Source organism: Coturnix japonica, chromosome 5, assembly GCF_001577835.2.
Source record: "Coturnix japonica isolate 7356 chromosome 5, Coturnix japonica 2.1, whole genome shotgun sequence".
NCBI lineage: Eukaryota > Metazoa > Chordata > Aves > Galliformes > Phasianidae > Coturnix > Coturnix japonica.
Genome location: NC_029520.1, coordinates 884,126 through 909,677, shown reverse-complemented (window position 1 = coordinate 909,677; position 25,552 = coordinate 884,126). Strand labels below are relative to the sequence as shown.

Sequence of the window (25,552 nt, the reverse complement as noted above, 5' to 3'; positions counted from 1 at the left end):
CTCTGTTCAGTTATAAATGCTCTGTTGTTTTATTCACTGCTGCCTGTTATTCTACTGCTGCTGCTTCATTGTCACGACTGGGTGTTTGCCCACACCACTTAGCTTTAAAGTCCCAGATCCACGTCATCTGGCTCTGCAGTGTCACATCATCTCTACCCACCTGCTTTGGCATGGCCAAGAGAGCTGGTGGAGGACAGTGCGGTATGTTTTTGTTACATTATCATGCTGAACACTGGTTAGGAAGAAACACAAGTTCTCTGCTGGTGGCTGTTGATTGATAATGTCAGCACAAGACAGTAAATGAGGTCCTGAAGCGGTGCCTTTTCAGCAGAGACTTAGACCTGCCAAAACAAAAGTGGTTATAGATTGGCATTTAATTGGAGACCACATCCACAGCAAGCAGTGGATCCAGTCCCATCAGTCTGCTCTTTGTCTGACTCAGTCTGACTCAATGGGGATGTAAACACTAGGAGGGGAAAATAAAGCAATCTATCAGCCTATGGACAAATGAGTTTAAGGATTCCATAAGTACACAAACTATCTAGTTTTAAACTTCTACCACATATAAATATTGACACCTGAGTAGTCAAATCCTTTATTGCTCAAGGAAAGAGACAACATCCACTGAATTCACTACACTACAGTGGTTAGAAGAGCACACGCTGGGAGCTGTCAGATAAACCAGCCCTTGGAGATACTGACCTGAAGGCAGTCAGATTTGGGATTGATCTATACTTAAAAACTCACATACTTTAAGACTGCTTCTTACCATACAGCTTAAAGCTGAGAATAGACGGATAAGGTGTGATGTGTGCATTTGTCAGTGCTGTGTGTGGTTTTGCCAGTGAGAACATTAATTGGAGCTGTCATGTAATAGGAAAAGAAAGCTGTTGAGCTCCCAGTCAAACAAACCCTCACTGTTATGAGCAACATTTCCACTAAGGATTGTTTTTTTCCCCTTACACAGCAACACCTGCCTTCATATTGGTGGCAGTAATTCATACACTGGGAAGCACTGTGTCAAACATGGATTGTCATTGTTAGGGTGTGAGGAACAACTATATGGACAACACTATGTAGGTACTAAAGATTAGGTCAGAGAAAGTTCTTCCAGGGGAAGGACGTGTGGGGTGAAGCCTTGGCAAGCGCGGGGTGGATGTGTCCATCCCAGCCAGCAGCAATTCATTACTTTCTATTATGTTGAAGCTGCATCTCTAATCTAAAATGATCTTTTAAGAGCCTCCTGCTTTCCTTATCAGAATGTTCTGCACTTTAAAATTAGCAGCCGCTCCCAGCCAGGCTATAGAATCAGAGATTATTTTCTTCCAGCTGAGTATTTGGTGGGGATGAGTGCCCTTCTTTACAGCCAGCTTTTAGCCATTTTCAATAGGGCCGATCCATGTTCATCAGATAGAGGCAAATTAACAGCCTTCTCCCACCAGAAGTCCTAATTTTGTTGAACTCCTTCTAGGACTGCTCAGAGAATTTCCATCCCTGCTAAAAAGACATTTCTAGCAGCTGATGATGATGATGTTTAATTTCCCCTTACTTAAATAAGGCATGAAGATGAAAAGGTCTTTAATAAGAAATCAGAGAGGGAGCTGATGGGCAGTGAGCACATCAATGACCCAGACACCCAACCATGTTAAACAAACAGCTCTGATACCCTGTGCTTCCTAATTGTGGAGTGCACAGGGATCAGTGTGACATTCCATAATCTACTCTAAGTGATCAAAACCATTGGAGACCCACTGAGGTTTTGGCTGAACTCCCACATATTTTCTGCTTTTAGTCCAATTGGGGAGGGTTCTCAAATCAACCTCATCTGCAAACAGGATTTGAGTCCAAAGCCACAAATACAAATCCCCTTGGCCAACTCTTCCTGCCATTCCCAAGAGAAATCAGTCAAGTTACTTGGATCTTCTGAGTCTTGGATCTTCTGACCAACCTAAACTTGCTGCTGAAATCACTTGGCAGCACAGAGACTGGTGTCTGTGTAATGAGGTGATTCTGGAGCGTATTTGGAGCTCCCTAAAACCTCCTCCTTGCTGGTCCATCGATATGGGATCCCCATGCTGCAAGAAACCAAAGCTCACAGCCACCAATCAGCCCCAGCCAAACATCATCTGTCATCCCATGGCTATAATCACCCAATAGCCACGCTCAACCAATGGCTTCCTTCACCCCACAGCTGGGCCATACTCACCATATGGCTGTTCTTTCCCTGTGACTAGGCAACCCTCACCCCACAGTTGAGTGTCCATCACCCCATGGTTGGATGTCCATTGGTTCATGGCTGGGTGTTTACTGACCCCTGGTTGGGCATCCACTGACCTGTGGCTGGGCCACCCTTATCCCATGGCTGCCCTTATCTCATAACTGTGCCATCCTTACTCTGTAGTTGGATATCCATCCTCCAACAGCAATCTGCACCCCATGGCTATGCATTCATCACCCCACGGCCACCCTCTGTCCCAGACTGGGCTACAGTCACCCCATAGCTGCCCTTGCTCTACATCTGGACCATCCTCACACCATGGTTGGGTTTTGGGTGTCCATCCCCTGATATTTGATTGTCCATCGACCTACAGTTTGGCACAACAGGACCACACACACCCCAGGTTTGAGTGTCCTTTATCCCAGAGCTGGGCATTCATCCCCCCCCTCCCACAGCCACCCTCATCATCCTCACCCTCAGTCAGGGCATCCAAGGAGCTTCACATGGTCCCTGTGCCCACACTCTTTGTTCTCCTCCAACTCAGTGAAGAGACCTCACTGCAGAACAGCGGGACAAACACGACCATCCCCACACATAGCAGCAATACCCACCCTGCGGGTGGGAACGCCACGCTCCTCCCCAGCTTTTAATCACGGCGCTCAGGCATCACAGCGACAATAAGGAGTGAGAGCGAGGATCGCAGCAACCAGAGGACTTGTGGTGAGCAACAGCTGGTGAATGAGATGCATTTCCCCATCCTTTTGAAACAATCAGCGAGCAGAGGGATCTTGGAGCTCTCTCAAAGCCAGGCAAGCTCCGGGCTGATTACGGGTGGTGAGTGTGCTCCGCAAAGGGAGTCCTGCTTCCTTAAGGGAACAATATATATATATATGTATATATTGATGCTGGGTGCTACTTTAATTATTACACAAAGCAGAAAACTATGATATCTCTCACTAAACTCTGGGAGTTAACCAGTAAGGGGCATGGAGGCTGTTCAGCGAGGGGAACAAAAAGGTAATTGTGACAGCGTGGGGTCCCACAAGTAATTCTGCTTTTCTTTTGCTTTTTCCTGCACTTTCAGCCAAAATAGATGTGTCCCCTGTTCTGCTGCTGTTAGGAGCCCTGTGGCTGTGCTGGGGACAGCTTACACACGCTCTGAGGAGGAACGAGTGCTGCAGGTAATGAGCCAAAAGTGGTAGGGAAAGAGAGGGAGGGAGGACAGGGACTGGAGCCAACGGGATGCTGAGCTGGTTCAGTGATGAGAAGGCAGCGCACGGGTTTTCCTCTGGAAAGCATTGTGGAGAAGTAAATATCCAAGGGGATGAAATAATGGGAAGGGAAAAGTTGGGCGGGCTGGGATGTGTTAAAGCCTCCTGCCCATCTCTGTGGCTGGAGGCAGGGAACCAGGCTGACAGGGAGACACTGAGAGCAGGAAGAAATGCAGGTGCCTTTATTTCCCTGCTGCTGCCAGCTCAGATTACTTTCAATCCTGGATCCCCAGCTGCTTTCCCCAGCAGGCAGCTCATAGCAGCAGCAGGGCTGTTCAATTAACCACTTCCTAGCCACGCTCCCTGCTTTTTTCCACAACAAAGCCTTGGTGTCCAACTACAGGGACCTAAACCTTGCAGAACTAGGCACTGGGGACTGGTCTTTCTGCCCAGAAGCACAACCACAGTGAGTCTCTCTCCTCTTCAGGGCCAAGCCTTGTTGAGCCCCTGCTTTGCTGAGCCCTTGTCATGGCACAGATCCCCAATGACTCCTGGCAGAACACCTCAGCCCCTCTCTTCACAGGCCTTGACCTCTTGCTGGAGCTTAAGCCGCTCTTCATCCCTCTCTACACCACCCTGGTGGCTGTGGCGTGCACGGGGAACCTCTTCCTCATCCTCCTCATCGCTCTCACCAAGAAGCTGCACTGCACCACCAATTTCCTCATTGGCAACCTGGCGGCAGCCGACTTTGTCATGTGCCTGGCCTGCGTCCCTCTGACCGTCTCCTATGCCTTCGAGGTGCGGGGTTGGCTCTTCGGGATGTTCATGTGCTACTTTGTCACCCTGATGCAGGCCACCACCGTGTTCGTCTCAGTGCTGTCCCTCACTGCCATCTCCATTGACCGCTACATCGTCGTGGCCTACCCCATCCACAGGAGGATAAGCCGCAAGTCCTGCGTCTGCATCGTGGCCTGCATCTGGCTTCTCTCCATCCTGGCCTCTGTTCCCACCTCGCTGCACACTCAGTACTTGGATCTCAATGCCATCGGCCATGACATGATCATCTGCGAGGAGTTTTGGAAGCACAAGGAGAGGGAGAGGCTGCTGTACTCGTGTCTGATGCTCCTCTTGTCCTACATGCTCCCGCTGCTGGCAGTGTCGGTCTCCTTCTGTGCCATCTCCTACCACCTGCAGAGGAGGAACATCCCAGGAGCTGCTTACCCATGCCAAGAGAAATGGAGCAAAACCAAGCAGAAGACCTTCCGGGTGCTCACCATCTCTGTGGTTTGCTTTGCTGTCTGCTGGCTGCCCCTCCAGGTGGTCAACTTCATCAGAGACATTGATGAGGAGTTCACCATCCTGGACAAGAGATACGTCAACGTCATCCAGGTCTCGTGCCACCTGATTGCCATGAGCTCTGCCTGCTACAACCCCTTCATCTACGCCTCCCTCCATGACAAGTTCCGCTTCCACCTCAGCAGTTACTTCTACCGCAAGAAGAAGAGTTCTGGCATTGTATCCTACAAAGCTTCTCGGTTCAACACTTGTTCCACGCTGGCAGATGCCCCAGCTGGTCTCTCAGATAAGATAGCTTTACAAGCCAGGTTCTCTTAGTTGAACTTCCCCTACAGGCTTTCTCTTGGGCCTGGATGTAGACTCTTGTGCTTGGCAAGGAGAGCAAGCACCATGGAACCAAGTGATGGGATGTCTGTCCTCAAGTAGCAGCTCTTCTGAGCAGCTTAAGGACATTTTATTCCTTGATTTACCTGCTAGCCCCCACAGAGATGCAATGGGCCCTGTGGGTGTTTCTACCTGGTCTGACTCAAGAACCAGTGTCAATGAAACAGCTTTCACTTGCCTTGTTGACACAGAACACTGTACATATATCTGCACCGATGACTAGGTGTATAATTGGTGTGATGTAGTGTTCCATAAGCCTGTTTTCAGAATTGCCTACACACACACTGACACGGTCAAAATTTGCCTTAGTGTGAGAGTTTGCTTTGTGTGCAAGGAGAAATGTTCACACTGTACCACTGGCTGTGCAGCAAGGCTGGGTGTGGGGTATATACACACCCTAGATCTCCAATCACAGCTGACTATGCTGGGGGGCTGTATTTGCAGCACAAAGACATCTCCTTGTGGCACATATAGGGGTTGGTAAGATATTGGGTGCATTTAAAGAAGTCTTCGGAGAACACCCTATCATTTTGTAGAATAAAGATTGTTCCTAAGCAACAGATAGCATTTTTCTGCCTCTGGAGGAACACCGGCTCTCCCAGGCAGCACTCAAAGTGCTGTCCATTTTTTCGTTTAAATTGCAGTCCATGGATGAAAGGACATTATACTTTCAGAAGTGTGTGTTCTGCCAGCTAGCATGCAGGGCACACTGTCACAGCTTGTGTTGAATGTGGGGACATTTCCATTGTCTACTTGCCTTTCTGAGTATCCTCATCTGTATAACCTCATCTGATAGTCCCAGTTTCTCCAAGCCAGAAGCATGCAGCCAAACAAGACAAGGCAGGCAGAGCTCAAGGGAATGGAGTAGGTGATAAGGAAGATAAGTTGTGTGCTTGCTGAGGAAGACGTCCTCAATCTCCACTCAGAGTGGTTTAAGATGGTATATATTCCTCTTGGGCGGAGGTGGGAATCCTGCTCATGGGCTACTCTGACCCCAGAACTGCTAAATAAATTGTGGGTTATACTCTGGTGTCCCCAGATGCTGATTGGACCTTAAGAGCCTCAGGTAACAACCTGCTGTTGGCTCACCTTGCTGCTGAGACCTTCATGGGTTCCAGTGGCCGTTCTGGAACAGGAGACAGACATCCATCAAACACAACACAGCTCACTTTGTTGGCTTCTTGCAGCTTTCTTCTGGCTACAGAGGGTTGTACTTAGGACTGAGGCTGAAGTATTTGCACTGGAGGAGCAAAGCCCAGGTCACTGCTCATCCCTCCTGCTAATAAAGGCTTAAAAAAGCTCAGGCTGTGTGTTTGTATTGATTTGAACCCAAAAGATAAGACCTACAGCCACTCCCCCTGTGAGCAATTTGATCTCATCCCAGGAAAATAATCAATCTGGAAGTGTTTATCCATCACTGCCATGGGCAGCTGCTGAGAGACTAGTTGGCAACCAGGGCTGGAACTCCGAGGTTTTCAGGGAAGCTTTGCTATGACACAGCTCTGCAGTTCCTTTCTTTCTTTTATTTCCAGGGAAATGACTCACAATCACTAACTCACTTGGGCTTCTCACTACAGCAGTGCCCATACCCCAGATCCACCTAAAATATTGCAATGGCAAATAATGGGTCTCGTTAGCCACTTCACACTGCTCAGATTTGGGTTGCAGTTGGATGGATGGATAGGTGGATGGATGGATGGATGGATGGATGGATGGATGGATGGATGGATGGATGGATGGATGGATGGATGGATGGATGGGTGGATGGATGGAGGGTGGGATGGAGGGGGTGGATGGATGGATGGAATGGATGGATGGATGGATGGATGGATGGATGGATGGATGGGTGGATGGAGGGGTGGATGGAATGGATGGATGGATGGATGGATGGATGATGGATGGATGGATGGATGGATGGGTGGATGGATGGATGGAATGGATGGGTGGATGGATGGGTGGAGTGGATGGGTGGATTGGATGGTGGTGGATGGATGGGTGGATGGATGGATGGATGGATGGATGGATGGATGGATGGATGGATGGATGGATGGATGGATGGATGGATGGGTGGGTGGATGGGTGGATGGGTGGATGGATGAGTGGATGAGTGGATGGATGGATGGATGGATGGATGGATGGATGGATGGATGGATGGATGGATGGACGGACTGAGAGTTGTGTTCATGTTCTCCAGGCAGTGAGCACTGCTTTGCTCCTCTGAGCTTTTAGTAATGCTGCAACCACAGTTCCCCTGCTCAGCACACTGAGCACTGCCTATGAGTCAACACCCAAAGCCAAGTCCAACCACGTGAGTGCTCAGGATGCTGGATAGTTTTTCTAGAGCTGAAGTGCTGCTTGATCCTGTTGTACTTGGTGGGCAACATCAAACAACACAAATAGAAATACAAATAGGCCCTTTCATCTTGGATTTTCAGACTGTGCAGCAAAGCTCATTGCAAGCAGAGGTGTTCTCTATGCCAGGGATTGCTTTGTTTTACTGCATGGGTTGAGAGTTTTGTGCTGCTCCAGGGGAGGGATGGAAAAAAAACACACTCAAATTCCTAAAAATGCGAACAAGCCAATAACAACTTAAAAATCCCTACAGAGTTGCTGCAGAAGTGAGCTAAAACAGCCAGGGATGTATTTCTCCCACCTTGTAATAGATGCTAGCCCTTGAGTACCATGGGGCTTGCATGTGCTTTGGGTTTGAAATAAGTGAGGCATCCCAAACAATAGACACCTGTCCTCATTAGGAGCAATGCTTCGTGCCAGCTGGATGTCCCCAGGAGAGAAGAAGGGAGAATGTGCTCCACCTGCCTTGGCTTGCAGATCTGCTCCTCGCTAAACACCGCGCGGAAATCCCCAAATCCCTGTTTCACTTACAAGCAGAACGAAACCTTTCTGCGACCTTTCCACCTCATTACGTGCCGTGAGAACTGAGGAGAGGGAGGATTTTCTCCCCTGTGCTCAGCTCAGCCTCTGCACAGCTCTGCTGCCCTGTTGTTCAGATGTCAAAATCCAGCTAGCAAAGCCTGGCTATGGGCAATTTGATTTCCTCTCTTGTCACAACGAGCACATAAAGAAGAGACCATTTCATTACACTGGGGTCAAGTTTGGAGTCCTACGGTTGACAGACCTGCACCCAAAAGCCACAGCAAATACTCCAAGTCAAAGAGGGATGCCATTCTGAGAGGGATGCCAACTGCTCTTGCTGTTGCACGTGTTTTGAGGCCGGATGAAGCTTTTCCAGACATTACACAGATTATTTTCCCCTGTGGGATGAAGTGGTCTGGAGAATATTATCAGTGCGTGGTGTTGAAAAGTGCTCAGGGCTTTACAAGGAAGGTTCTCCTCCTGCTTAGTCTCACAGCAAACAAAAGCCATAAGGCAAATCTTTTTGACCTTTGGCTAAAGATGCAGGGAAGAGAAACCAAAAAAAAATGAGAACGCATGCAATGTGAAGTCTTAAATAAGCAAATTCAGTCCAGCATCAGCTCTTGTTTCCTTATCCTATTGCTCTGGAAAGCTGTAGGGACTTCTCCCTCTTTAACTCCTAGCCAGCTGGAAGGGGAGACACAGCTGGGACACGCTGTAGCTGCTGCTGACCCAGTGATTTCAATTATGTTTCCCTTGAACACAACAGGATAGAAACACAAAAAAAGGAGCAAGACCAGCAATGAGAGCAGATGTAGGTTCTGGTTCAGCAATGTGCAAAGACCCAGGAGGAAGGGGCTAAGGAACAGAAGGATTTCCTACAGAGGTGGGATTGTGGGAATGGGTAGGAATGATGACTTTTGTGTGTCAGTGGCATAGGTTTGATCTGCTAAGGGTTGAATTAGAGGCACTTACTGAATGGGCAGATTTGATAGATTCAAGCAGCAAACAGACAAGGTTGAGGTTGTGTCTCTGAGTCTATTAAATGGAAAGAATGGGGCAGTATCACAGCTCCTCTTTCCCACAGAGTTCATCTGCACTTCCCACTATTTTGTTCCACTTAGCTTAATTGACCTAAAAGGATGGCATTTTTGCATCTTGCCTTGGGCTATCAGTCCTCCCTCCAACCAATGGTACCATAGGAAATCACAGTCTGTTACCCAGCATCAATCCTTTCTTTCTTAATTTCCTCCCATCACAAGCTCTATTACCTCACTCTTAATTAAAACTCCCCGAACCATCAAACTGTCCTCATTAGCTCCTTTGTCATTATTTTTTTCCTCTCAGCTTTAGATTAAGGGTTTTAAAGGTGTAGAGGAGGGCAGCTTTGAAAGGGGAGCCTCACCACCCATGGGGTGGCCCACAGCAGGTCTGCTTCTCCTTACTCTCATTCTCCCCCCTTTCAATCTCTCCCTCCTCTCTGGGATGTTTTGTTCATCTCCCAGAATTACATGCAGGAAATGGGAAAGCACTGTTTTGTAAGGATGAGCTAAAACCTGAGTGTCTTCTGAGAATACATTCAGAATCACTCCACAAATCCAGTCATCACAGCCTCTGATTTAAAGGAATTGGTTCGAATAAATAAGAACACAATTCGCTCACTTAATGAAAGTAAATTAGATAAAATATGTTTGAAGGATGACTCTGTGCTGCTTTCCTCAACAAGATCCTCTTCGCTTGCTCTACCAGGAACTGGCAGCTATAAATGGGGTAACTTTATTGAACCACTCTCTGTAATGAAGATTTTTGCTGGATATTCTGCATAAGCTTGTTTTCTCCTTGAAACCTCTTTTGTCAGCTGAAATATGGCTCAGAACCCAATGCTTTTGCCAGCTTGGTATTGCTCTTGGTCCCAGCAACAACCCGCCATTATCCTTCCTGTTGCCAGGAGCTGAAGATGGTGAATTATCCAAAATATAGACAGCTAAGAGGTTTATTTTTAATTAGTATGAGAGTCTTGAATGCAGGGTATAACCTTTGGGACAAAGGTTCAACAGCAGCCCTCTACAACCATCCACATGTTGCTGAAATGTTTTACCAGGTTCAACTAATGAAGAGGCCCAGGTTGGGGTCTGTGCACATTGCAGATGTCCAATTGATTCTTCATTGCATGCATCTGAGCCACAAACAATTTCCATTTCTGCCTTTTTAATGCCTTTTTAACTGTCAAGATTAGGTAACAGGTGATTTGTTTTTCAGCCGAGGAAGGAATTTTTGATTTCTGAGGTTGTCCTCAAAACATCCCCAAGATGTTTTGATGCTGGCAGGATGGGACCTCAAACAAAAGCTCCTTGGGCTGAAACTCTCACAGCCTTTCCCAACACATCATATAAATACAGGTGTCTAAAGACCTGATTATCTTCTTTGTTGAGATTTGGTGGTCTACAGCACTTTGGTCTGCGATAATATGGCCCAGGAGCACTCAAGACCACTTGGTTTCAGTTGACTTGGAAACTGGTAATTCTGTGGTTACATGGATTGCCATGTCCCTTTGCCTTATGTGATCCTCTTTAAATTGATTATAGCTTGTGATTTTGATAGTCCAGGCTATTTTGAGCTTATCTGTTCTTGTCCTTCTTACTCACCCTCAACCTCCTCTCCATCTGTACTGACAGGGTAGCTTCTTCCTTACTGTCGAGTGTCCAGGATGTTGACGCAACCCAGACCCAGTTCTTTGAGGGCATCTCCAAGGACCACCCCACCCCTTTTCCTCCAGTGCAGCCTCTTTTGGAAGAGGAAGATACTATTTGTTACAGCACCACTCTTTAGAAAGCACTTGGAATATTGTCATTTCAAAGAGCTTGCATACATGCAAGGTATTACTGCCATTACTTGAGAAACCATTCAGTCTTCTCCCACAGCAGCAAATGATGAAATGCTTTCCCCTTCCTTTCAAAATAAATCGAGATGGAGCATTATTTATAAAGGTACATGAAAGACTGACGATTCCTTTTTCATATCTACTGAATCTCCTCTTGGAAATTTCCTCCTTTGTCTTCCAATCAGTCAAAGCAAATAAAATTAGCCTGATAATTTTCCATTCCTTTTTACCTTGCTATCTTCATTCTGTCTTGATGTCATCAGCGGTGATTGCAATTGACAGCCATTAAAAGAGAATCCTCCTCTGCTCAACTGTGGTCATCAGATAAATTTTGGTCATGGAGGAACTGGGCATAGCAAATGTTGGTTTGTTTTCTTATTATCTTTTCCTGGTTCATTGGGAATCACATCGGGAACAAGAGAACTTCCAGCCACAGCTGGAGGCAAAAAGTAACGAGGGAATTAGGAAAAGTCATAGAAGGTTTGGAGGACAGAGGGGGTCATTGGAACATTTTGGGGCCCAGGTTGAAGTATCACCTTTCTCCTTCACTCAAAACCAGTGTCTGCAATAGCAACCTCACTTTGCCCCCCATTAACAACAGTGGGAGAACTGGTGTTCAGGCAGGAGGTCAGAAGGCACTGAGACAGTGAGGCAATGGGATGGTTGAAGCAGTGTGTGCACACTTTGAAGTGATGAGATGCCCCAGAAGGGCAGCAGATACCCATGTACACCTCCATCTCTCCTGTCTCTTCAGCTTGGGCTGGAACCCAAAGACCTAAAAGAAAATGCCATACATTTCCTAGTGATACTAAAGTCCCAGAAGAAGTGGAGAAGCAAGACAGCCCTTCACACTTCAGCCTGTATGAGAAGCAGTTAAGGATGGGGAAAAGGTGGGAGGGCTAACGAGATGCTCTGATAATTTTGCTCAACATGAATGTGGACTGTCCACATTTTGTTCTGGCTCAAAGTATCTCTCTGGTTAACATGGGTGCAGCCAGACTCCCAGAGGTTTACTTGTTCCTGCAGCACCGGGAATAGTGGAGGTGAGAAATTTCTACTGAAATCAGGAATAATGGCTTCCAACTAAAGATGAATCACCTCCTGTGATGCTGGTTAGGCAAGGATGAACATGGCCAACCTTAATTCTCAGTGGTCCGGTCCTAGATGCTATGAGCAATACACTGATTTTGCAATATCTTTTCCCCAATACATTTCAACTTGGAAACAGCATCCAGTACAGGTAAAGAGGGAAGTGAGACCTCTAAACAATAACTCCTTGCTTCTCTTTATGGTCCTTTGCACTCTTTGAAGGTCCTAAGCAGGAGGTTCAGGCAGTGAAAGGGTTGAAGCTTCCAGGAGATCACCCCGTAACGAAGGCAGCTGGCCCCATTTCAATTTAACTTGACATCATCAGCCAAATTGGCGTGGAACTGTTTCAGGCTGTCAAGCTCCTCTTCCAGCAATTTGTTCCCTACTGGAGCCTATGGGACTTGGCAGACCTGAGTGCTTCTTCTACAGGAATCAGGAGTCATTTACCCTGTGGGAAAACAAAACAAAGCAGAAAAAAAAAAAAACAACTATGACTCATTCATTTTGGTACAGGATGCAGAAGAAAAGTGATCCTGCTCAAAAGATGCTAACTCTGCTTTTTTCCTTCCCTTAGCTGCCACATAACTGCTCAAATGTTCCTTTGGGAACCACCAGTTTAGGAGTTCATGTGTGTTAAACACCAACAGAGCAAGAACTAAACCATAATAGCAACTCCCAGTGGGGCCCAGTGCCCCAGTAAAGCCACCAGATAACAGCTGGGAAGGAAAGGGGACCTTGAAATACTGGGACAGACAATGCATGGGACGACCAGATACAACCACATACAAACCTTAATGACTCATTGTTCCTGTTTTAATCATCCAAGAGATGGTCATAAACCAGCTACACCAAACACAGCATCACCCATGGCTGTTCATAACTGATGAATCCAGGCAAAGGCTGGCTCCAGGACAACAACAGGCTATAGCAGACAGGCCAAAACTAAAGAATTTGCACTATAGGAGCCTTTTCCCCTCCTGGCTTGTCCCAGTTCATGGTTTTGAAGCCAATTTGCTAAGAAATCTCCCATTTCTTCCCATCCGAAAGTTGAACAGATAATGGAGCCAAATAGGAGGGAAGCATTTTCACATTTAACCACATTGCCTCTTGCTGCCTTCTGTCTAGAACTAATGTCAAGTCTATTTCTGGCAGGGGCTAACAGCCCTGAGATGGCACAGTGAGTCCACCAAGAGCAGCTTGTCTTTGGCGAATCCTTAATGTTGAGCTAAACCTGTGGAAGATACTACCCTAAGAGCATGAAGATTGCCCTTCTGTACCCCACAATGCTGATCTGCTGGAGCAATGTCATCAAATAGCTCAACAGTAGAAACTCTGGTCTTGGCATTTCCACATTTTGCACTCAGAGTGCAAAGAGCTCTTGGTGTCCTCCAAAATCCTCGGGTATCCAGCTCCATCTGAGTCAGGGAGCATCTCAGCATCTCAATATTCACCTTGTTTTTACGCCAGAGAAAGTAATACAACAAACAGCTCACTTTTACTGCTGCCTTTCTACGTGGTTTTGCTCCATCCCACCCCCGCTGCTTCTGCTAGGGATTATAAGCCCTATTTCTGAAGAACTCCGGTAATTATTTTGCTTAACTCAAGCTTATATCTGTTTAACTCACAGTCATGAGCCTGCAATGGTAAATAGGGCTGAAAGCGAGCTCCCCACTGGCAGCACAAGAGGTGACAATTTCTAAAGGGCACAAACACTGTCAGATATCACCTTGTGTTATTGCTGAGCTGAGACCAGCCAAACCCCACTTCCCCCCCTCTACACCAAAAGGGAGATGGGGGGATGCCCTGGATCCCATTGGATCAGGCACACTTAGTGCCTCCACTCCATGACCTGTCAGATCCTTCAGCAGTGGTGAATTACTGGGAGTGATTTATGAGTGGATCCAGTTCCATCCCATTGTGCATTCCCCTGATACCTTCTGCTCCTGAGCTCCGTGCAGGATGAATTTGAGAGCTCACATTTTAATTTCTCTAAGCACAGCAAGGACTTGCTGTGGCAAATGAATGATGATTTCTTAAGCCCCTGTTTACCCTTCATTCAGCTCCCATAGCAGATGGTGAGAAGCTCCTTTGTTATCCTTCACAGTTACCAAATCCTCTCCAAGAAAAAGCTGGCATTTAACAAACTTAATTCTGCATTTTCCCTTGAGCTGGTGACCAAGTCCTGTTCCCAGCAATCTGCATTGCCATCACCCAACACATTGGGTATCCTGGGTCACAAACAAAGGATGGAGCAAGGCTGGGATCTGCCCCTAAAGCCCACAGCTCAGGCATCACTTCCATTGAGGTTTTAACATTCTGAAGAGTGACAAGCAAAGGCTTTTATCAGAGTGGGGATGGAATCACCCTGCTACCCTGTTCTGTTGTATATGGAAGCAATGTTTTGAGGGCAGATCCCACCCCATGCATCCCCCAGTCGTGAGCACAGGCAGGGGGAAATGGTTTCAGCCCATTTTGTCTCATCTTGTGTACTGGCTGCTGATTAGTATAACCATGCTGACAACACGCACTGTGCAGGGTGACTGGCACTAATTTCAGTAAATGAGCACGAGCGCTCTTTTGTTGCCATAAAGGTAAGAGCTACCACAAGCAGTGCTCTGTTGCTATAGGAACCCCCTAAGCCCCTGGGAAATGCCAAACTGCTGGGTTGAAGTTGCTCCTTCTGAGATGGGAATAGGGATTTGGGGTCCCTTTCTTATGAAAGAAATATTGTCCAAGTAGGGTATCAGGGCAATTTCAGGATGCCAAATATAGCAGTGTGGATATTATCCAGCCCCCATCAGCCCTTATGCTAGTTACCCCATCAACTTGCCACACGCTACCTTGAAAGCCTATAGAATCATAGAACATCCCAAGTTGGAAGGACCCCATAAGGATCACTGAATCCAACTCCTGGACCCACAAAGGACCACCTAAAAATCCAACCACGAAGAAGTCAACATGAAGAAGCCCATGAAGTCAACGTGGTCTCTTTCAGAAGATGGGTAATGCAATGCTTAACCTACAGAGCACACATAAGTGTAAGGGTGAATTTTAGCTGCTGGGTGGTCTCACAAAATGTTTTATAAGCAGCAACGTGCCAATGCTGTCCAACATGCTTCAGCGCCAGAATAAAGGGAAATGGGATGCCAGCTCACAGAAGACAACACCGTTTTCTGGGTCTCGATAATTATTTACACATGGGAAGTATTATTGGCAATTAAATGGTTCAGTGGCTCTAAGACATCAGTCTCCTCTTAACATGTTGTGTGCCAGATTGCTTCCTGCCAGCCATGGCTGCAGGGTGGGAAATGCTGTTGAGCCCTATGGGGGCCATGTGGAAGGGAAGGAGCAGCTGGTACTCCTGTCCCCATCTCTTCACATCCCATTAACCCCATTGCAGAGACCTGGGGGTGGGGGGGCAGAGATTTGCCCCAGGGAAGAGCCTGGGTATGGGAAACTCCAGGGCGTAGCTCAAATATCACAGAGATATAAGGAGGGAGTGTTAATGCTGAGAAATGGGAGCTTAAGAGGGGCAGAAAACCCGGGGTTTTATCCCATCGCAGCACTGCAACTGCTGCCAAATTCGCTCTCAGCTCCTGTATCTCTTTGTGAACACACAGCAGGGAAAAGCAACACAAATACGCCCTCCTGCCTAACACAAAGAGCTTGTTTTTTTGCAATGAAACAGATGTTTTCACAGCTGCCCCCCAGCATCCCCACCTCCCTGCTACCAACAGGTTGGCGGTCCCCAAAGTGCTCCTGAGTTCTAAATCAATTCTGCTCCTTTGCTGGCAGAAAAGCAGAGCCCATCATCCTCCTATTTAGCGATTTATGCTTTACTCACCCATTTATAATTCAGTCATCTTAATCAAGCCTATGAAACAGCAGCTCAGTGAGGTTGTGATGGTGGCCATTCATATCGCTGCTGCCCTTTGCATGTTCCAGCTTTCCAGACTCAACATCCTCATCAGGAGAGGCAGAACTTGGCTGAAAGGACCCAGAATCACATGCTGATGGCAGTTACTGTAGGATGAGATGTGATGGCCTTAAGAAATACTCTCTGATATCCAACCGGGACCCCCCACCAGTGCTAATGAAGGCCATCACCTCTCCTATGCTATCTCTCACATGCTTTCATCCACTGCTTTTCACACAGATGCCATACAACAGTAGGATAGAACTGCTGCCTCTCATGCACGGGCAGACATCACCCCTTTGTGCAAAGCCTCTTGTTTATCCTGGCAGCTGCCAAGCACTGGGGCTGCTGGTGTGTGTTTGAAGCCCACGCTCAGTCAGATGCAAATAGCCCCAAGCGCTGCTTCACTTCAGTTGCCAAATATTTTTTCCTGCTATATCAATTGATTCACTCTTTTTGTTTAATCCTTTTCCCCATTGCCCTGCAGACAAAATACATACGCAAATATTGAGTGTCATCACCCCGTGCCTTCTGCACCCTCATAGGAACAGAGCTTATTTACTGCCAGAAGAACCTGGGCTGCCTTACGTTCCTGCTCATGCTCTGGCAAAACTCTATGGGAAGACTTTGGGGTCTGCTCCAGCTTTCCAGCACTCCCAACTTATGAGCTCTACCAGCCAGTCTAAGGGTGAGAGGAGATTTGGGGCCAAAGCAACTGATGATGAAGCCCCCAAATCCACCAGCAGTAGGGCAGAGGGGCTGGGATTGAGCTGCACTGATTTATGGGCTCTGGTCTGGGGAGAAAGAGAGGATTTGGAGGCTCTGGAGTCACACAGTGCTGAGCAGCTGCTCAATCTGCTGATGGAGGTCTCTGGGTTGCAATGAGAAAAAGGAGCAAAACACTCTGGGATTAAGCCATAAAAACCAGCCTGCAGACAGGGATGTGACGGTACGACAAGAGAAAGCACAAGGGAAGTGCTCAGGGTTTACTGCTGCCTGGCTCAGCTCTCTCTCACTAGGAGAACTGGAAATATGACAGCCCTTTTCCCACGGTTCTTCCTCTATTATTCTTTTTAATAGCCTGTGACGCCATGGTTGCATTTACTGAATGGAGCTGTAATAGAAAGCATGCACTGGCAGTGCCGGGGAGGTTGGAAGGAATGGAAAACATCCCTGTCCTGTCTCATTCTCTGGTATGAGATGAGAAAAGCCAGGAGTTAAGGAGGTGGGCTGAGAGCCACTGCAAGGGATCGACCCTACAAAATGCTTCCTGGGGAAATATTCCTCCCTCTGTCGTTGTTGTTTAACCCCTTTTTGTTTGCTTTTAGAGAAGGCTGTACCAGCACATCCTACCTCGCGCAGCCTCCCGCTGGGAGCTGGAAGGGTTGGGTCATTCCCATTGAGAGCTGTGTTAATGCACGGCTTCAGAGCATGGGACCTGCTTGTTTCATTCAGCAAAACCAGGACTCCATTCAGGAAAGCAAAGTCATAAAAACGACGTCTTTGCTCTCAAATCCCTTCCATGTGTCTACATCAGGGTTGTAGCTGCTGGAGCGAGCAGCTGCTGAAGTCGGTCTTGTTTCTCAACAAAATGGCTCATCCATCAGCAGAGCTCTTGGCCAAAATCTGCCCTGGAGCCATTTTATTGGAAGGATTGGAAGGAAATCCAAAGAATTCTTCTCTGAGGAGTTGAATCAGACCCAGTCCCTGCGCTGCCCCACGCCTGACCTGCCCAACACTGCTTCTCCAAATCCCTTTCCAATGCTGATTAAAAGCCCTTCGCTACGGGACGTGATGCAATCCTAACCAAGAGCCTTCCATGGGGCTGCACTGATACCTCCTGCTGCGAGCAAGGAGCTCATTAAGAGCTGGGAAGGCAGGCACTCCTCCAGCATCCAGCCGGGACTGCTCACAGCTCAGAGCCAGCCATCCCCATGCACAGACCCATCCACTCATCCCCATTAAACACTCTGCTTCTGCCATTTAGTAGGGAGAAAGGCAGAGCTCTTACACTTCTGCTCTTTCCTAATTGTCTCATCTGGCCACTGAAACCCAAACGCTAATCAACAATGCTCAGCAGGCCATCAGGACTGGCTGTGAAGGAAAGGCGGGCATGATTACAACCAGTGGGATTGATTTATTTATTAATTTTAACAAAAATACCCTTAATTTCTTGCTGCGAGGCTTCTATGTCAGCAGGAGATGGCCCAAAAGAAGCAATGTAAGGCAACTAACCTGGAGCGTACAGGATTCTGCATGCAATGTGAATCCCCTATCCTGTCTTTGCCATTAGTGTGGGACATTTCTCCTTCCCAGAGCTGAGATCCTCTCCTTTCCATTAGCATTTTGATGCCTTCCTTCCAGCATTAAGGAGAGCCCCTCCAAAAGTCCATGAGATCATAGATGGGAGCTTCTGTATCAACATGGGAATCTGATTATGAGCAGCTCTTTCAGTAGAACTTGGATTCCTAGAAATGAGACACACAACTAATAGGCAGAACTGAGGATTCTGAATATTACTATGAGGCCAGAATAGATCTCAGCCTCATATTATTATTATTATTACTAATAATGAATGAAAACAAAGAGAAGAAGTAAATCTGATTTTCTGCCTTGTGCAGACACTGAAGCAAGAACTTGCAGCTTTATTCCTGTTAGACACAAGCTTATGGCTAGCAGCCAGCAAGGAGGCTGGCAGTATTCGTGCACTTATTTCACTACCAGAGCCTGCCAAGGAAGTTATTTATTACTGCAAAAGCAACAGGAATAAAAGCCCACAGGAAAGAGGAAAAAAATCTGACGTGTGCACTGGAGCTCAGCTGCAGCAACCAGAGGGAATACACATAAAACCCTTTTCTTTTGCAAGTGGCCGGCTGCAATGCAGTTGGTTTAGAAATACAAAGTGCCCAGGCTGCATCTGCCACTCGTTTGGCTCAATGAGTGCTCCCTGTCAGCAGTGCTGGCACTGCAGAGCTTGTTGCATCCTCCCCAGGTCACTGGGGCCAAAGTCGTATCTTCTGCCTGATGTGAAGTCCTTGAGCTTTAGCAAACAAACAGCTTTAGCTACGCTAAGGCCTCCAGTCTGAGAGAGCAATAGCAAAGATGAGACCTGGCAATGGGTGAGCTACAGCAGTTTGGGAAGCTGGTCATTAGCTTTGCAACATGTGGATTCCTTGCTGCTGGGTCTTTTTCCTTCCAGCATTCTTCTCACAAGTCTGGTATAAACCATAGAATTGTTAAGGTTGGAGAAGACCTCTAAAGGCCATCAAGCCCAACAGTCAACCCATCACCACCACACCCACTCACCACATCCCTAAATAGAATCATAGAACCATAAGAAAAGACCTCTAAGATCATCAAGTCCAACCTGAACCCATCCCCACCCACCATTCCATCTCTGAGCACCACGTGCCCATGGTTCTTGAAGACTTACAGAGTCAGGACTGGATCGGCAGCTCCAAGAATCACCAGAGTCCAATCAGGTTGTAGTCACCCAGCAGAATAAAGAGACTGAAAAGACAATTACTTTTATCTTTATCTTGTCTGCTCTTCTTTAAAAAGGAAATTAATGACATAAAGGCATAAGGGAAGAGTCCATGAAAAGCTGAGCCTTGTGAATGCAACACATTAGATTAAGGAGAAAAGAGAGTAAAAATATGAATAGGGGGAACAGAAAGTGCAGCAGATAAACAAACAGCCCCAATCTTTAAAATTACTGATAAATAAGCTTTTAATCAAAAGCCCAGCTGCTGAACAAGCAGGAAATATTCCCTCAGCCTCACAAAGACACCAAAGTCCAACCAACATACTCCTACTAAGACAGACCTGAAGGTCAGACTGAATTAACTTGAGGAGGGAGTGGCAGTTTCACCAGGAATAAACCTATTCATTTACTGAGGCCAATTGCCCTGGACAGGATTTTCCATCCCTCCACCTTGAGTTCACTTGGATGTGTCTCCACACTCTCCTTCAATTTCAGCAAGCTTTTATTAATCAAAAGACAGAAATCCCTTCACTTTCCTTCCACCATTTTGGGAGTTCCTGCTGCAATCCATCTTCCAACTCCACAGCAATTAGAGGCCTATTCTGCTGCTGCTTTTCACCTCATTGCTTGTGTCATAGAACTGTTTCACCCTTTGGATTGGATGAGTTTCCTTCTGAGGCAGGAATTGCCTATTTGTTATACTTCTATGCTGAGAAAATAAAAGATTAACATTGAAGGAAAAGCACAAAACAGACTCATTCATATAAAAAAACAAACTTTATTAAAAAGGAGGACACAGCCCCCCAGAGCACTCCCCAGTACCTCCAAAAAACACTTAAAACTCAGCAGTCATAATTAAATACAAACGGTGTGCACACCCAGAATAAGGAGAACTAAACTGCTGTTTCAAACATGGCTGGAGATCCTCCACGGTGGTTTGCAATGCACGTGGGCACAAAGGCACCGACCGAGGCTGTGAGCTGCCACAGTCTTTACAATTAGGTCCAAGTTTAAAGCCCTTTCTACCCGATAAAACACCTCCTGTCTAAGTTAGGACCGCATTTAACAGCGCTAACTTTCAGTGCACTGGCAACTAGATGATGAGAGATCCAGCTGTGCACCACGTAGTACTGAAGATATGACAAAGGGAAGAAGAAGACTTAAAATATGGCTACTTCTCCATTTCCTTATGGAAGTTTCCTGTGCCGCGCCATAAAAAAGAATCTGCAGCAAAAATAGATTTACAAAAGCTGTTGTGCTCGAGTCAGCGGCGTACGGACATCTTTGAACTGGAACGATACAAAAAGCATCCTAGTAGAAAAGGCAATATATAAAAGGATACGAAGAGTGCTTTAGAATTATGAAAATTATGCATAGAATCACTGAATCACCAAGGCTGGAAAAGACCTTCAAGTTCATCCTAGAGCAACTGTCCACCTACCACTAGTATTTTCCCATTAACCACGTCAAGATCTAAATGTTTCTTGGATGCTTCTAGGGCCGGTGACTCCACCACCTCCCTAAGCAGCCAGTTCCAGCTCCTGACCACTCCTTTGGAGGAGAAATGTCCCTGGGTATCCAACCTGAAGTTCCCCTGCCCTGTGGCAGAACCTGACCGCTGTCTTAGCTAAACTAAACAGCTCACTGCCTGCAGAACTCACTGGTGATGTTTGGAAGGGGATAGGCGAAGAGAGTGAAATCCAGGATGTACTTTGGGAGCAGCTCTTTGATCAGCCTGCGCTGGGTGTTGCACAGGTAGTAATGGAGCGTTTCTGCCGTCACGGGTTTGTACCACGACTGCCTCTCTGGGAAGCGGATGAAGGATGGAGCCTGAACCTCCTCCAGGACGTGGTTGGCGTCCTCGTTCAGCCGCTCGTAGGAGCCAATGAAGTCGTAGCGCACGGCGCAGGGCTGGCACAGGTTGTAGATGGGCATCCAGTGCTCGTTCATCCTCTCCACCTCCTCGTCCAGCAAGTAGCGGAGGAACTCAGAGAAGGTCACGTCATCTCCTGCCGACTTCCCCCCATTCTTCCGATACCTCCTGACTATCTCCACCCCGTATTTCTGCTGGTACTCCTTGATCTCCCCAAACTTGTTCCTGTAGGCTGATAACAGCCTCTCGGTCGGGTTCCTCACGAAGATAAACTTGTAGTAGTTCTTTAAGCGGTAGTTGATCTCTTCTGGTGTCATGTCCCCTAAGAACACCAAGTCACTCTTATGGTCCATCTTCATCTTGACGTCGACGCTCTCCAGCGCCCCGTCCAGCACCTTTAGGATGCGCTTCCAATTAGAACAGGCTACTTTGGGCACGTAGCAATAGAGGAAGCGGTACTTATCGCTCACTAGGAGGTGACGGAGGACCGTCCTCCGCTGCCCGGCCGGCAGCTCCCATACGCTGCGTGGCATGGCTGGCTGTCCGCACACCGAGCGGATGGTGCGGTTGCGGATGTCCCGCAGCACATCGCGCTCCAGATCTCCTCCCCTCGTCTCTACCCGTCGGGAAACCTCCCCGGCCGCCGGATGCAACGGGAGCGGCTTCACGTCGGCCAGGATGCCCTTCTCGATCATCAAGAGCAGCCCGCTGGAGGCCAGGATGACGCCGAACATCAGCATGGACGGCAGCAGCACCGTGCTGCCGCTCCGCAGCCGGGACCGGCTGCACGCCGAAGCGGCCGCCCGCCGCACCTCCCCGGGGAAGGCGGCCCGAGGGGACATGGCCTCGGAGGCTCCGGGCCTCAGCCGCCGCCGTTCCGCATGCCGGGGATGGGGGGACGGCCGGCGGCGATGGGGAAGCGGAGCGAGGCGGAGCAGCGGCCGGCAGTGACGGCCGGAGGGGCGGGCTGGGGGCCGGCGGCCATTTCGCAGCGTCCCCGCCCCGCTCCCTCCCCTTCCCCTGTCGGATGGATGTAGGTGCTTCCTCTCATTAGAACAGCCTGCTGGTCCACGGAGATATGGCACTGAAGGACGTGGCGGGGTTAGGATAGACTCCATCGTCTTGGAGGTCTTTCCTAACCTTGATGATGCTACGAGTCCATTAATTGTTATGCCATAGGGGCAGCCCTAACAGCAGGTAACAGCAGAGGCTGCATCATTGTAGCTGCTCTAAATACAGCCCTTTCTGGAGGAGAAATCACACCATAGGTGCGTTGTTCAGCGTGGTTTCCCTCACTCTGTGCTTTCAGAGCACACCACCAGGCTTGCACTGCTTAGCAAAGCTTCCAGGGACTCTCCTCTGTCAAAAGCTCTCTTAACATCAAGAGAAAGCAGCTTCCACTTAGTTCTCTTTGATCAGAAGCCAAGAGCATTTTGTCGGCCAAGGCAGACAAAGCATTTGGTAGCGAAGCGCGAGAGCCTGAAGCTAGATTATTTTTACATTTGAGCTTTATCTCCTTGTAAATATAGCAGTGGCTTCTGGGAGATACCATCTATTCCACACTGCAATCCAAGGGGCAAAAATAAACCTGCACTATCTGCAATGTTATCAAGGTTCCTGATGTGACTTCAGTCCAAGGGATCTCAATTCTGATCTCAATTCCAGCATAAACCAAAGCTGTGTCACTGTGAGTTACCTGTGGCACAGAGACACAAATCAGCCCCGACTGGAAAGCAAGAAGACTAATGACATTTAACTCTGGTAAAGGCACTAAATGCTATTTCCAATGCAACCAAGGGCAACTTCTATTGCTTAGAAGGTAGGCTGGGCTGGCATAGCTTGTTTTCCTTTGTTTCTATCCACCTGTGATATAGAATGGTTTGGATTAGGACCCTTTAAGATCATCTAGTTGCAACCCCCCCCGCTGTAGGCAGGGACACCTCCTTCTAGACCAGGTTGCTCACAGCCCCATCAAGCCTGGGGTGGATGTGACCTATAGATCATATCATAACCGAGGAGGGGATATGTCAGAGATCCATCCCGCCCCCTTCTGCTTCTCCACTGCAGGTAGCTATTCCTGCAGCCTCACCACCCAGCTGGCACATACTGACAAGCCACAGCTAACTGATGTTATCAGTGGAGCTTGCTGGAGCACGCAGAGCATTGCATTAAGAAACAACATTCAGTGCTGCCTGAAATAAGAGCCCGTTCCTTTGCTTTTTTTTTCACATTAAAAAAAAAGACATCCAGACACCATAAAAACACACATATCCTGTAACTCAGCCTGTTTGTCCCCCATATTTAACTGCACAGAGCAACCTTCTCAATCCACTCCCACTGTGAGAGCCTGGGAAAACACACAGGCTTTACAGCATGCCCAATGCATTAACCAAGGCCAGCTGTCATTCCTTTATATGGGTAAATCGGGGCCTGCTCTTAAATTGTGCCCTTCATCCACAGGAATTCCAAAGTCCCTATGAATGGTGCAGGAGAGAGACATGTTCATCAGCCTCTAATCACAGTAAATTCATACCTGCAACCAACCAGAAGTACGCTTTGTGTTATATAAGAGTTGTATGAGCCCCAGCATTCCCAATCCCTTCAGGAAATCTGCTCCCAGCAGGTCTTTCATCTCACAGGGAGGTCAGAACAAAACCCATCCTTGCTCATTTGTGTGCACAGCAGCAGCGAATACGGTAAAATAAATGGCACTAACATGCCATATAAATCCCTTTTTATAGACTGTAATTATACAGCGTGGTATTAACTCAGCCCTACTCATTAGCTGCTCTCTGGTACTGACACAGAGAGGATTTTGGAGCTGTGGTTGCAAAAGGAAAAACACCCCTAGCACTCTATATCCCAGCCTGGGATCATATGGGCTCACTTCCATTGTTGGATAAACAGAAACCTATAAGCTCAAAGCAGAACTCCCTCCAATACCTTGCCCCCCATTATAATAGCTCGTCTGTTTTCTAGTACTGTATTCCAGTGCCCTAAGACACAATATAGTGGAAAATATTCATCAGCTGCTGGCTTGGTTTAGCATCACTGAACAGATTTGCTTTTAAATAATTATTGGGCATCCAAAAGCCCCCTTCAAATGCAGCTTGTTTCTGCAGAGAGCTCCAAAGAGCTTCACAGAGCTAGAAAAATTAAATAGGAAGTGGCAGAATAAATGGTGCTTCCACGCAGCAGATTGTGCAAATCCGGTTTAAATTGTTTCCTTTATTAAATAGCCTTTCCTCTTAAAAATGGATTAGCTGCTCTCGCTGGAGGCTCTGACAGAAAAGCCATCTCATCCCTATAGCAACAAGGGACACAAAAACACCACGCTTGCTTCCCTGGCAGCTCCTCGGCTCCATATTATCCATCAAGAGATCTCAGGGGGTATTTCCCCTTATTAATTACCTCCATCAGCACAGAGCAGCAACCAGAGCAAGCACCACAAGCTATTGTGGGTATGCTTGGCTGGAAGCTGCTGCAAGTCACATTAGAAACTTCATGGGACAACATCAAAATCTCACGATGGAAACAACCCAGAGACCAAAGATGCTGCAGAGCCTGGACCTGTGCTGCGCTGCTCCCCGGGCTTTATGGATGCTCTAATTAGGAGACAATTTAATATCACTAAAGACCTCTCTCTTTCCCTCCCCCTTCCCACTCACTTTGTTCTCAGAACTCAATTCCCCAGTTCCCAAACATGCAAGGGTCCAGCTCTAATTAATACATGATTATCTATAGAAATAACCCATGCCAAGGGCTAGCTGCACAGCCAAGAACTAAATCACATCTCCCCTCTGCTCTGTACTCAGATCTCAGCACAGTCTCACTGCAGAGGGCACCAAACCCTCAAAGTCACTGCAGCTTTGGGACAAGCAGCTTTGGCAGCAGCTTTCTGCTTGCAGAGCTGCTCTCCAGCACTGTGAAGACTTACTCTTACCATCTTCAGACCACACTCACCTGCATTCAGGGTGTTTTCCAGCAGATCCTATTCTCATAGAGATTCAGGCTATTCCTTGCTGCAGCTTTTCCTCCCAGCTGGGTTCTTCCTTGACTTCAGGGCACATCCATATGGAGATCATGTAGCTGTCAGTCCCACTCTTGGAGTGAGGATGGATGGAGCTGTGGGGCAAAAAACCTGATGGCGATGATACCAAGTGAGAAGACAACGAGCACAGTGCTGCTATTCATGAGACGCTTTTCCCAAGAGAAGATCTCAAAACACTCCTTTCCAGTGCTCCTGAAGTACAGATTGATACACCAAGCCTTGTGGATACAACCTGTTCCTCCAGCACCTTCCCTCTGTAAAAGGTGGGTGCTTAA

At 47.6% G+C, this 25,552-nt stretch overlaps 2 protein-coding genes and 1 long non-coding RNA gene across 3 annotated transcripts; 1 reads left to right on the top strand and 2 right to left on the bottom strand.

The window, feature by feature from the left end:
* The first annotated feature begins 86 nt into the window (after positions 1 to 86).
* Positions 87 to 6,414, top strand: LOC107314216 (prolactin-releasing peptide receptor-like). The gene is made up of 3 exons (XM_032445089.1): positions 87 to 3,052; positions 3,303 to 3,399; positions 3,917 to 6,414. Exon 3 carries the CDS (start codon positions 3,958 to 3,960, stop codon positions 5,041 to 5,043), a length of 1,086 nt encoding a protein of 361 aa, XP_032300980.1. The 5' UTR covers positions 87 to 3,052; positions 3,303 to 3,399; positions 3,917 to 3,957; the 3' UTR covers positions 5,044 to 6,414.
* A 3,546-nt stretch (positions 6,415 to 9,960) lies between these two features.
* Positions 9,961 to 16,065, bottom strand: LOC116653513. The gene is made up of 2 exons (XR_004307538.1): positions 15,798 to 16,065; positions 9,961 to 12,401 (listed from the first exon to the last, which is right to left on the bottom strand). It is a non-coding gene; the product is annotated as an uncharacterized LOC116653513 (long non-coding RNA).
* Positions 16,066 to 20,111: 4,046 nt separating this feature from the next.
* CHST14 (carbohydrate sulfotransferase 14) lies at positions 20,112 to 23,044 on the bottom strand. The gene has a single exon (XM_015863244.2). The coding sequence runs from the start codon at positions 22,342 to 22,344 to the stop codon at positions 20,995 to 20,997; it is 1,350 nt and encodes a 449-aa protein (XP_015718730.1). The 5' UTR covers positions 22,345 to 23,044; the 3' UTR covers positions 20,112 to 20,994.
* Positions 23,045 to 25,552: the final 2,508 nt, after the last annotated feature.